We start from the raw sequence: 13,568 nt of genomic DNA, 5'->3' as shown, positions 1-13,568 counted from the left end.
AGGCACCGGTGTGCCTGCCCACATAGACTTAAAGAAGAGAGAGTGTCTGGTATGATTTAATGTATAAAACATCTAATGGTATTTGCATTTCCATGGAAAACATATAATAAACGATTCAGAATTCGACTTCAGTCTGAGGTAATGGTGGTAGTTTGTTATGACTGCTCGCACCACGAGCCAAAACATAAATGCTCATGATAATTGTTCTGGACTACGCTGGATGCTTTTAATCTCTTTGCTTCATCTTTTCACAGGCAGAGGTCTGTTAACCTTCCACACTAATGGGCAATTTTACACTCGGTGCCCATGGGCCGTGGGGGTGGGGGGTTGGGCGAGGGCGGGGGGGGGGGGGGGGGGCAGCAGCCACATACTGCGGTGCACGGAGCCTGTGGACACCAGTATATGTTTGCATGTAATATACACACAGGCCACTGTGCACATGAGTGCTGCAAATGCAAATGTGAGTGTGTCAAAGCCTTTTTCTTTTATTATGTGTGTATTCACCAAGGCACATAGCTTCTCTGTCGTTGAGCATACTCAGCCAGTTAAAACAATAAGAGCTACTGGACTATAAAATGTACAGGCAGCCCCACGGGATGCGATGGCAATTCCAGACGATGCTGCATTGGGTCAGTTGCGATTCAGCGTTCGCTGAAGGCCAGACACTGACGATTATTAACGATGTTCCTATGGAACTATACAGGCTGCCCCCGGCTAACGGAGCACGGTAAAGGAACAGACAAATGGCTTTTCTGGCGCTTTCTGATGCTTCGCTGTGTGGCTGTGTGCGTGCGTGCATGCATGTTGTTAACTTGATGGACGTGTCAAAACCTTATCATTCGTAATGAGCTACAATGAAAACTTCCAACGCATGCTTGCTCTAACTTATTATAAGCAAAGCGCAAACATGTAAAAACATAGTGAAAACACAGTTTGACTACCCTAGAAAACGGCAAGCAATCAAGCTACAGCAAAGGGACACTTGGTTACTCACAACAGGGGACGGAGCCAAGTGGGGAGGGGACACAGTCTGAGGTGAGAATGTGGTCCCTCCAAGGTACACGACTATATGTGAATCTACTGTATGTTAAAATGTGCCTTCCACCTATACAGACGTGCAACATATCAAACTCTTAAGAAAAAACGGAGACACTAAACACGCCCGCCCACGCGCACACACACACACAGACACACACACACTCACACACATAATAAGATGTGATGGACGTGGCCTCCTGCAAACCTGTCTACCTCCGGATCAAGCCTAGCATTTGGTCAAATTCAGTTTAGGTTGTTAGCCTTCATGATAGCGGGCTTTCTGTTGACATACGTGGCCCAGTAGCCTAAGTTGAAGATGAAGAACAGAACTGGGAAAATTATGCGTGAGATCTTGTCCACTTTGCTGACACGGTTGTAGGACTTCTTGGCCTCCGTGTAGGGGTCATCCATTTTATGGAGGTATTGGTGTTTGGCCGCCGCTGCATTGGCACTCTTGGCAATGGTCGTTAAACCCTGGTCTTTGGCCACGTTGATAGCGTAGGTGCTTCCAACAATGTTGAAGGAGTTGTTTGTCTTTTTGGACAAAGTCGCCGATTCTCTTCTCTGAAAAGGAAGAAGGCAGTAAAGGTAAAGGTTGTCAGGGGCGAAGCACCAGACTGAACAATACTTCCATTTGAACTCATAAAGAGGAAATAGAAGCAACACCACGAGACACGACACACACAAGAACAAAACAAAAGCCTAACCATATCGTTAATCCTGGCCATGTTAGCCTGAAACGGTTCCTGAAAAGAAAAGTAGAAAAGAAAAAAAGTTTACCAATTATATTAAAATTACCCAACTTACATACTCTATTCATCAGTATCTAGCTGGAAGAACTTTTTTAACATGTTACACTATTAATATAGTGAATTAAAATCTGCATAATACAAATCTGGATTGCAGAAAAAAAGGTTGTGATAAAAATTCCAGACCAAATTAAGAGTGTGGAAATATTAATATTAATAATAATAGAGTGCCGCAGGAACGAGTCCTAAAACGAAGTAATTAGTCTGCGTTTTTGCACCTCCAGTTCCCTCGTTTAAAAGGCAATGTTTTTTTTGAATGGGTTTTTGGTTAGATGACTGAAATAAGGTCTACGGTTATCAAACACTGAAGTAATTTTAACGTTTTGTTCTACGACATAAAATACGTCAGGAAATACCCCTCTTGTGAATTTTAAAGCGTTTATATGTCTTTAAAAAAGGGTTGCTAAGAAGTGGCTAAACGAGACCACAAAATGTCCTTCTTTAGCTTCGTGGTGGTGACGGGAAGCCATGCGACCAGAGTGTAGTTTGTTTATAGCATAGGATAAGCTTTTTAATTTTGGCAATTGCATCCACGCAAGTCACAAAAGTGAAGTTCATTTGTGAAGATCATCTTGCTTCACAAAACGCATGTGAGCATCAAAAACGTTTGTTGGCCACAGAGCTTATTGTTTTGCCATAATCCAAAATCCAATTGAAAAATCCCGTTCATGTCACGGGGTCCAGTGCAATGCTAACTTCCGGGTTGGCCTACAACTTGCGTCATCCCTGCGGCGCTCTATAGTTTGCAACTAGGCTGGCGTAGCATCTGATACGGCTAACATTAGCATTAGCAGTACCGATAGCAGCTTGAAAACCTTTCTGACATACTGCATGAAGAGGCCTGGCTGCTCTAGTTCATACAAACAGCTTGCGATACAACAAACACGACAAAGGCTGTGTGTGATAAAGCTGGCTGGAGAAACGGGGGAGGCATAATTTGATTGGCTAACTTGGTAGGCCTACACTCAGATAGCTAAACTAGCATCACCAGAGGATCCTGTCAGCCTGAAAGAGTGCACTCTGTAAATGTGGGGGAACAAATGAGGCACAGCTTTCGTTTCCTGCAGTGTGTGAGCCTGGACTCGGGTCATTTTCTTCACACCACTCAACCCCACTGTGACCACTTTAAGTTAACACCACAGCACTGTGTTTCACGTAACCGAGTGTTTCACTTTCAGTGCTTCCTGTTTTCGCTCTCACTTTGAGCCCAGCTTTCATTTTTGCTCTACTTTTTCGGCTTCATTTAATTTTCCTTCCTTTTCCTTTGACTCCATCTCTCAAATTAGCATAACTAATGTCCCCTCTTCTCCCCGTCACGCTGCATCTCATCACCAAATGTTTTGTTTGGTCTTTATCCTCAACATTCACCCTCCCTCATGAATGGAGGCAGAAAAAAGGGCTTTACGCGAGACGTGCGCTGCAGTATGTTTGTTGGGCCACTTGGTGATGCATCAACAAGCAGCGGAATAGTATTAGCAGTAAGCACCACAGTAACGTTATGCTCTGTCTGAGGCGATGGAGGCAGCAGGATTGAGGAGGAAGCGCGTTCAGTGTGATCGATGTTTCCTCCTCAAGTGAGCAGGAGAACAGGAGGAGGATGATCCTTCAAGCTGCTCTGCGAAAACAATAAGTCTGGTGTAGGACCTAACAAAGCTCGCAGACAGTTGATTGCATTAAGCAGGGGAATGGTGAGACGCTGCCTGAAGGGGTCTATCTGAAGTCAATTAGTACGGAGAGAGAAAGAGTCGCTCTAATGACCCCTGGGTAACAAGACGCTCTCCCAGATTATAGATTCCTCCACGCTCACCACCACTATGAGCCTCCTCTATCACAGCCACGGCTTACATCAGCAGGAAAAGTGGCTGGCTACGATATCGTGTCCTGTGACCTTAATCGTAGCCCCCTAAACTCTTCAGTCCTTGGCAGCAGAGATGCTCTTTGCACTGGAACCTGACACACGAGCCGAGAAAAGCCATTTTCTGTCGCTATTTAACTGAGCTGTCTTCCGCAGTAATTTATATGCTCTAATTATTGGGGAAACCACATGTGGCATTGGGCAGTGTGTGTGTGTGCGTGTGCGCGTGCGTTATGAACCTAATGTGACGCAGGACATAATTTACCTCCGGCCAAAGATTCTTGCGCACTATCCAAAGTCATTTGGCTAGCTGCAGGCACAAATTATACCCCAGAATACAATGCATCTATTGACCTTGTCTTTGTTACTTCTGCAAATTGTTGCATCATAATTCATGAGTGTGGGTGTCCCGGGGGTGATTGTGCCTCGCTGTGTCCTGCTGTTTGGAGCTCAGTGTGTGCATGTGTGTGTGTAACTGAACCGCGTGTGACAGTCTGTCCCTGTCTTAGATTGGAGATGAGGCGTTGGCATATTTGATAGCCTCAAGTATGTGAGCATGCACACTGTGTCTTAGGGAGCCGTAACTCCGTGTGTGCTATTTAAGTGGCACATGCGCTTGTCAAAGAATATATGTAAATGTGGCCGTGGCCTGATCCAGGTTGTGTGTTACAGGTTAACTAATCCCGCGTTCAGGATTGGTGGTCAGATATGACCACCTCATATTGCTATATTACAAAAGTTATTCCCAGTCACAGCAGTCAGTGGAAGCTTGCCAAGAAGCAAATAATCAAGCGTAACAACACCTCCAGCTCAAAGAGAAATGGCGTGGAAAACGTATAAAAAAAGGCAATAATAAAAGGCCTCCAGCAATGGCAGCTCAGTTTATTGTTTTTATTTTCCACCTGAGCACACTGGATTTCCGTTCATAAACTACATAAAAGTTTGGTTAAACTTAGCTGTAGCAACTCCCCCGCTGCTCAGAAGAATGATTTGAGGTGTCACGCTGAAAAGTGACTGCCAGGAGTAATGATGACAGGCCGTGCCTCCAATTGTATCACAACTATTGTTGAAAAATCTGTCGGCGTTTGTGCTGCAGGTGTGAGCCATACTGTTCCCGTCTCATGGTGATCTCTCCTCGGCGCCAGCAGTGACGCCCACCGCACAATGAGCCGGTGCTCATGCGTCTGCTGATGAAAACCAGCAAATAATATCGAACACAGTCGAGTCCAATCATGTGTCACGGCGTGCCGAGAATACGCAGGCACGCCGTGCCAGCCCAACTCCCCACACCTTCGCTAATTGGGCAGCTGGCTTGTCAAACAGAACGTTAGCTCACAAAAGAGAAAGAAAATGGCATAGAAACTCCATAACCAGCCAAGTAAATGAGTGCACATTGATTCTGCGGCTCACCATTTCGTTCCTAAAATAAGAAGGAGCCTGAGGGCGATGAAGTCATCGTTTGGCTCCGGTAAGGGGGACGACTGGGGACGGTATTTTCAAAAGGACTTACTGAGTTAAAACGTCTCTCCTGAAAAAAGCACTCCAGCCTTATAGGTTCTCCTCCTCCTCCTCCTCCTCCTCCTCCTCCTCCTATAGGTTCAGTTTATTTTATTGCAAATATGTCATGAAGGGGAAAAAAAAACATGTGTAGCCTGATCCCTTTGCTTTCCAGTAGCTGGTTCTAGGAGTGTGATGGCAGTGCCACGTCTCCCTCTGTGACCCCATTCTTTTTTATCTATCATGACAACTGCATGCTCAGCACAGCCCCCGAGAACGCAGCCCAAGCTGTTGCCTTTAAGACGAGGCATCAAAAGGGGAAAAAAGGAAAAAGAAAAAAAACCTCCACTCTGCTGCAATGTAAGTCTGCAAATGATCCTCACGACTGAACAGTTCCATGGCAGCAATATGCATTTCTGCCAATCACTCAGAGGACCAAATGTCAAACTATAAAAAACACTAGAGAGAATGTACTGATTGTGTCAAATGTTTGTACATTAGTAGCAGAAAATAGATTTGTGGCAATGTCTGTCGCAGTAGAAGAAATACAATGTGTCTGTGGCTGTTAGAAGTATTCCTGCAGCTTTTTACTAGGCCACTATTTACAATGTAGGACATATTTCATAATGTTTCCAATGTGACTTTTGACACCAAACCCAGAAGGCCATCATTTCAATGTACTTTTACTTATTTTGTATATTGCCACTGTTCATATGTGCCGATCCATTTTGCATATGAAATCCCTCAGGAATAAATCCATTATGATTTGTTTAGTTGTACAGTAATATTATTTTACATAACCCCCGTTTATGTTTTCTGCACCTCGTTTTAACATCATGGCCAGGTTTTCTCCTAAAAAGCAGGGTTCAAGCTAAATGAAATATGTTATCTGCGTAAAAAATCTAAAAGTTAAAGAAATGAATTTAATATAAAGCAAAGTAATGAAGTTATACATTTTCTTGCACTTCAGTTTCTAACATTACAGATGTTGGTGTTTGCCAGCTCTCTTGCTGTTAGTCATAAGTGTGCCTTTGTATAAACCCCATCGGTTCTACAAATTATACACAAAATACAATTGTATGGTATTCTTTCTTTCTTTGGTATTCATGCGAGGACCTTTCTAAGGTAACTGACCTCAAAAGACATCTGGGCAAACCATTCCTTATTAGTTATTTTATACATACAGGCTATTTTTGAGAGGAGAAAAACACATTTTATAGTCTACTTCTCAGCACTGTCAATCAAACCACAGGGCTTCCAATGCCCGATTCGGTCCGTACCAAAATATGATAATAATTCATTTATTTATTTCATTACTGGAGCAAAGCTACGGAGAAGCTTTAAGCTAAGGAGAATTTCATACATGACCATCAGTTTTACTCGTTACTTCTCAGTGGCCGCTTTGATATTATCTCATGCCTCTAATATATTTCATTTGATGTGATCACTTACAAAAACATCATAGAAATAATGTTGCATTCAAGCACTGAGGTTACCAAGTTGCACTTAGAAGGTTTTATTTATGGGACTTCGTCACAGCTTCAGGGAACAGCATCTTGTTTGGACCGCCAAAAAACTCACCGTCACTCAGCGTCCTCATAAACGACACACAAACAGCCTGGACTATTGACAAATGAAAAATCCACAAGCTGTGATTTATTAGATTTCGTGGATAAAAGTGTCTGCCTCAGGTGATTCATTTTAGAGGATGCACACTCACTTTTTACTCAGGGTGTTCAGACTACAAGGGGGCCATCTTTTGTGTGGAGGGGAGGGGGGGGGGGGGGGGGGGGGGGGGGGAAGGAGCTTACACTGACTTTAGGAGGAGACATATGCTGCCATCGTAAATCAGGGCCAGCGTCTTTGGGAGTTTACTTCTGTTTCGGCTCCCACAGTTCCGCCCCTCTGTCCCTGTTCCATTTGGCTGTTAATGAATAAATAAAAGCTCTCTTTATAGAGTACTCAGGGCTGCTTAAAGGAGGGAACTTTCTATCAATGTTTCCAAAGTGCAATTTGCTCACATCGCTCCGCGTGGAGTAGATGAGGACTTACTGAGCAAGTTGGAGCATTTTTAACAAGCTTAACAAATCAAAAGATGGGAAACAATGGCAATCATCTGCAACTGAACTCCTCTCTGAAAAACCTTTGCGTTTAGTTTTTTCCCCCGCTTGACGCATTTGTGATTATTTATTCTAGTTCAGCGCGGAAGTGTGGCCGTGTCATATCTATTATTAAACAATAAAACATACAATATATATAGAAATAAGAATCACTCACCCTCATCTCCATGCCCTCTTTTTTCCCATCCCATGCCCAGCTGCGTTTGGTGAAGTAGTTGACTGTGGCAAACTCAATCAGGGCAGAGAAGACAAAGGCATAGCACACTGCCATGAACCAGTCCATGGCAGTGGCATAGGCCACCTTAGGGAGGGAGTTTCTAGCACTGATGCTCAGGGTGGTCATGGTTAGGACAGTGGTGACCCCTGAGGACAAAAGGAAAACATCAGCAAATTCAAAATCTGTTTTTATTGCACAAACACTTTAATGGAAAGTTCCGTTTTTTTACAACCTGGGTCAAATCTTGCCGAGGTTTCTTTCTACATTTTCTTTTTGTTGATATTTTGGAAACCAGGACGGTATGTCGATGCAAGACAAACGTTTGGACAGGGTTGAATTTTAATTTAGCTCAATCATCTCAATTACTTTTTTGGGAGAAACAGGTACAAAAGTAAAAGATATAAATGAATTAAAAGGTGGTCCATTGCACTGCAGAGCTTCACCTTTACATAATCTACTGTGTGAAATCAGAAAGTAGAGATAAATGCCGCAAACAAAATTCAACAAACATATACATTTGAAGTCTGCTGGGTCAAAATAAAAGGAACTAGCTTCTGATTTTCAGGCTGTTTTTTTAGTTCAAACAAGTCTGATGGATGCATTTTCTGACATCAATAGATGCCATGAGAAAGCCACATATTCCTAATAATGAATATACATCCTTTAAAATCCACGTTAACGGGATCCAAGTTGGAAAAAATGCTACATTTCCTTTACCGTATACACAAACTGAGACACACATGCTATTGTCCCGCGTATATATAGTGAAAGCCACCTCAAGTGCACGACTATTGTGCAAAGGTTGGCTACCATGAACAACACATGTAAAAGTGAAAAGGGAAACGGACTCCGTCTCCACACATCATTTTGCATCCTGGCCTTTAAATTCAGTGCTGCAGGGGATGAAATGTGGGTCGGACAATGGTCGCCCATCCAACCACATAAAAGCAATCACTTCATCTGTTCCAGCCTATCTCATCTGATGGAAAAATACACACACAGTAGGCTCTAAAAATAAATATTGTGTTGCAGAACCGGGAGGTCAACCAATTTCACTGAGTCATAGATGAGAAATTTAAATTTGTGACAAAAAGATTGATGGGTAACTATTCACTTTCTCCAAGGACAGAGATTGATTTGTTGTCTGCTACTGCATTTTGCATGACTTTGACTTTCAGAAGGTAGTCCTTATACGGACATATACGGTGTTAAAAAAAGGTTGCCGATAAAGCTGCTGTTGGATAGGGTGATCATTTTCTGGAAAGGTAACTGAGGGTAAAAGACCTGAATAAATCAGTCATTGAATCTCTGAAACGTGATCGCGGCATGAACCAACGGAGAAAAGCCCAGATGCTTATTTGAGCTGATCAATGTGACTGTGTGAACAAGAAAAACAGATGTGAAGACTGCAGGGAACTGTGTCCCTCACGGATAATGCCTCAATCAATCCACTGAGAAAATGACACTTACAGCGTCTCTAAAACTCCTCGTGCGACTGAAGTTATTTTCCAAGTTTCAATGGAAACTGTTTGTGTGGAGAACTGAAGGACCTTTTTGGTTTACTCAGAAAAAACACATGGGGATAAGCAGGCAGCTGTAATGGGCTTCTATTCCTCGCTCACGTGATGAAGACGGCCCCTTGCCTTGCATACTATTCAACATCTACATTGTACGCCGTGCGCTACTTCCTGCTCGCGTGTGCTTCACTTCCAAATCACTGTGCTAATTATTCAACAAGCACCGGTTGAGGGGGGCACTTCCATAGAGAATGCAGCACAACAACAACAATTGAAAGAAGAAGGGCACATTACATCTCATCTTTGAGCATAGGGTGATCTAAGCAGACACAATGTTCTCATTGTGAATGGTGCCGCGTGGACAAATTGAATATATTAATCACAGTACAAAAGGATGCGTCACACATGCAGCTCGCTACTTTCTGAATAATAACATATTAACATATTATTTGCACAATATAAGATACTCGCACAAGCGTCTCATTGTCCCCTTCATTAACACTGACACTGCTGTCTTAATGGCGAGGATCTGATCCTGAGCCATTCCCTTGAAACCTTCATTTAGTTCCACAACGTGTGATGTGACTCTTCCGTGAGGGGTCCACGGTACCTTTGGTGGGGTTGTTACAAACTGGTGCAACTGGATCTGTATCACAAAGAGCCCAGTGAGTAATAACACATTTGGAAATAATATAAAAGCTAAAAACCACTCCTTCACTCACGTCCACGTGCACCTCAGCTACCAGCGATGTTGGTCCACTGTTATGTTAATTAGAACTTTTCAAGGGGAACATTTTGTAAGCCCTCCAACGGTTTTGTAGTTAGCTGAATCATCTGATGACATGAACAACCTGCATGTCTGCACATTTGGTTTGTCTCACCCCGCAATTTAAACCAGATGCTCTAACCTGTCCAACGGATTGTTAATGCACGTCTTAGTTACATCATAAACACAAGATGGAACTCACCAAATACAGTGCGAGCAGGAACCGATTCTCTGTTTAGCCAGAAGGAGACCTGAGACAGTATGACAGTCATGATGCACGGGAGGTAGGTTTGAATCACAAAATAGCCAATTTTCCTTTTCAAATGGAAATATGTTGTCATCACTACATATTCTCCTGAGGGGGAGGGGAGAAACATAGAAAGAGATGGAGAGAGAGACACAGAGAGTCATAATTATTAATACAGCGGTGCCCAGTCGGGAGATACATAAAACTGAAATATTCAATGTAAGATGTATTCAAGTTGGAGCCATCATCAAAGTAGCTCATAGGATTGTCTTCAGCCTCTTAAAGGGGCCAGTAAAGCAGAGCAACGATATAGAAAATGCTGCATCAGGGGATTTTCGAGAGCTTGTGATGTACACTTTGTTTCAAAAAGTCACGTGACTGACCTCGCTTCAGTTTGAACTAGGATCCGAACAGACGAGCATAAAAGGTGTAATTTGGGTGGTGAAAAAAGACGACGTTACTGATTTCAATGTTTTGGTTCAGATTTGATGGTTCACTTAGCAGCACTTGCGTTATTCGCATACTAGAAACCTAAAGGACAGTGGCACGTCGAGGTAAACCTTGAGACATTAAGAAAAAATGTACGGGTTGTCTAAAAAAATAAGCTTGTATAAAGTTGCCCAAATGTGTGGTTACGCACATTTAGTCACGCTGAGCAACAATCTTCCCTCCTCACTTGAATTTTGAACATTCAGCCTTTTTTAAAAGGAATACTCCCCCCAAAAATGTAGGTCGTAACGATGCCTCTGAATCATTTGTTGCTGCTTCTTTCGAGTACTGCTTTCGATGCACATGTACATTTCATCACAGCTCTCTTAGCTGTAGATGTGAAGATCACCAGCCTGCGTCATTCTAACCCTTGATATTAAACATTTCCAACAGCTCCGATTTTTGTCACTGACGGCAGCAAATGTTCCCCTCAGCACCGGCTCTCATTGCCATGTCTGTAATCTGTGTTGCAAAGATATGAGAAAAAAAAAACATAGTTCCCCGCGGTGTCTTTTCTGAGCAGACTAACCAGAGCCGAACTGGCCCAAATCCTCCCGGTCGCTTGGCTCGCTGTCATCCATTAGGTTGAAAGAAATTACTTTTTTCACCTCTACAAGCTGAACAAGTTTATGAAAGCAATCATGTTGAGTCCACCTTGAATCTTTGTATTTTTAGCCGGACTCGTTGTGTGCACTGAAGGTTAAACTACCAAACGGCGCTACAATGACGACGGGCTCAAAGAAGGTGTCCTCTGTAGAGTTACACAAGTGCTGTTATCTCTACAACTTTCAATATCCTTTTTGCTTCCCGAGGAAAACTGGCTGAGAGCCATTCGACAAAGCGGTTCCATGATGGTTCAGACTCTAAACACAATATCTCTGGGACTCAATAGTTCACCTCTTGAGAGCTGCATGAGCAAACCGCTTCACTGCAGAGGTTAAATCTCTCAAAATGGAAAGCCAGTGTTACTCTGTCGGTAATTACCAACCGCCCCTCCGAAGCAACCTTTCAATAGCTTTGCAGTAATCAGTACTTCATCAAGTCCTCTGCACTGTTCCCTGAAGCTGGAGGCTGAAGTTGAAAATGTTGCCTGTTAGATCTATCAAAGAAGGAGGGGTCGACTTATAATTTCTTATTTCTTTCTCAAATGAGTATGTTTTTGTTTTTGCTTTTAATGCTTCGCTTACTGAAGTTGACTCTGGGCTGCAGCCCCACACAGAGTGGGAATAAGACCTTCACCTGTGGCACACCTCCTCATATTATCTTTGTAAAATATGCTGAATAGTTTCCCCAAAGCGGAGTCATTTTCTCGACGGACCCAAATAACGCAAGCCGAATCCAAAATGACAGAAAGAAACCGGAGAAAAGTGCAGACTGTTACTTTATGAAAAACAAACAAAATAGTGCCAGTGTATGTCAATATAAAGGACGGAAGGCAATTTCATTTACTGCATGAATAATGCAGAAAAAGCAATAAGAGATTTTATTTGAAAGGACGGGGTTTCCATCACATGACACACACACTCATTTTTCTTTCACCGCTTGCAGTTTCCTCCATCAAAATAGAACTCGGTGTGTCCGCACAAGCTGTCAAGCTGCTGTAAAATGTTGCTTGCTCCAGCCCGTTTGCACGAGAGCCATAGGAGCTTAATACGGTGCGTCGTTTGGGTCAGGACCTCACTGTGCGCTGCTCACTGAGCTGAGGATGGCATATATTGTACCTGTGCTGGAACTGATGGTTTCTTTGCCAATAACATGTCCCAGTAAGTCATACTGGTTCAGCCTGGAGCCATCCTCTGCCACAGCAACAGAGCGTTCGTCTCCCTGGGTCCACAGGTAGATCACCTCGTTGTTGGTGTATGCATCTGGGCCACACAGAGAACGGTAATTAGCACAAAATAGCTGCAAAACTAATGACATTCCCATCAGCTCTTGCTGTATTTAGAGCTACTAATTAGCAAATGGTAGCATGTTAACACGCGACACTAAGATGGTAAACACTACCTGCTAAATATCAGTAGTACAAGTACAGCCTCACAGAGTCAGCAGCGTGGCTGGAGACTCTTGGGAAAGAATTGATCAAGGAAACTCTCCCTTCAAGCCGGTGGTTGACTATTTTTGCTCTGTTGCTAAATGAAACACTTCTCATGAAAGTATCCCATAGTGTCATATTCCTAGTGGTGAATGCAGTTTGAGTCCTCTGAAGTTTTTCCAGGAAAAGAAAGGCGCCTGTAGAGAACAATCACCACGTTTGTTTTCCCCTCTCTATCCTATTAAAGTCTGTGTTGTTGTGGCCAACTGGACTGACTTACAACTTCCGAATTTCAGAGGACAGGCGTGTGCATCCATCGGGAAATCCTCCAGGTGCATGGGGCACTCGGCATGAATGGTCAACCTGAGGGGGAGAGACAACACTCCACCGGTCAGGCTGCAGTGTGGTTACAAACACATCGTGACATACTGTACGGCGCCAGAAACAAAACAAAGCATTTTCATACACCACAGTTCTATTGTCAGACATGAGACATTTTCTGAGAAGACAGAGGCACAAGGACAGAAATAACTCTGGAGAATAAATATATAATAATAAATATATAAATATACTGTATATATAGTAATGGTAGTATATACTATAGTAAAAATAGAAACTTTACAAGAGCAATTACACTCTAGATTACAAGGCAAGCAGTAAACATAGTACTATACATACATAAGAATCCGTTTTGTATATAAACTAATATTTGTCGCACCGTGGTGAAGTTGTTGGGTTTGTTTTATTTTGTTGGGTCTTTTTGTCTTGTCATTTCCTGTTTTATTTTGAAGTAGTAACTCTCCTCTCGTTTCAGGTCCCTTGTCCTTCCTCATGTGTCACCTGTCTGATTGTCTTCCCTGATTCCTGATTGTGTCCACCTGTCTCCACTTCCCTCATGTGTACTGATAGTCGGAGTCTTCCCTTGTCCTGTGCCAGTGGGTTCGTTTCTGTCCTTGCGTCCCCTCTAGTCCTGCCTTTGTA

The 13,568-nt window shown here is 43.1% G+C and overlaps 1 protein-coding gene across 1 annotated transcript in view; it reads right to left on the bottom strand.

Moving 5' to 3' along the window:
- Positions 1 to 1,281: 1,281 nt before the first annotated feature.
- The window catches only part of gabra3 (gamma-aminobutyric acid type A receptor subunit alpha3), a 73,337-nt gene continuing 61,050 nt past the window's right edge, over positions 1,282 to 13,568 (bottom strand). Inside the window, exons 6-11 of the mRNA XM_034550101.1 lie at positions 12,868 to 12,950; positions 12,277 to 12,420; positions 10,022 to 10,174; positions 7,477 to 7,682; positions 1,746 to 1,784; positions 1,282 to 1,602 (exon numbers count right to left, since the gene is read on the bottom strand). Of these exons, the coding sequence (XP_034405992.1) occupies positions 1,282 to 1,602; positions 1,746 to 1,784; positions 7,477 to 7,682; positions 10,022 to 10,174; positions 12,277 to 12,420; positions 12,868 to 12,950 (946 nt within the window). The remainder of the gene's footprint in view (positions 1,603 to 1,745; positions 1,785 to 7,476; positions 7,683 to 10,021; positions 10,175 to 12,276; positions 12,421 to 12,867; positions 12,951 to 13,568) is intronic.

Source organism: Cyclopterus lumpus, chromosome 14 (assembly GCF_009769545.1).
Source record: "Cyclopterus lumpus isolate fCycLum1 chromosome 14, fCycLum1.pri, whole genome shotgun sequence".
Classification (NCBI taxonomy): Eukaryota; Metazoa; Chordata; class Actinopteri; order Perciformes; family Cyclopteridae; genus Cyclopterus; species Cyclopterus lumpus.
Note: the sequence above shows the minus strand (reverse complement) of the source record. Positions and strands in the feature narration are given on the sequence as shown.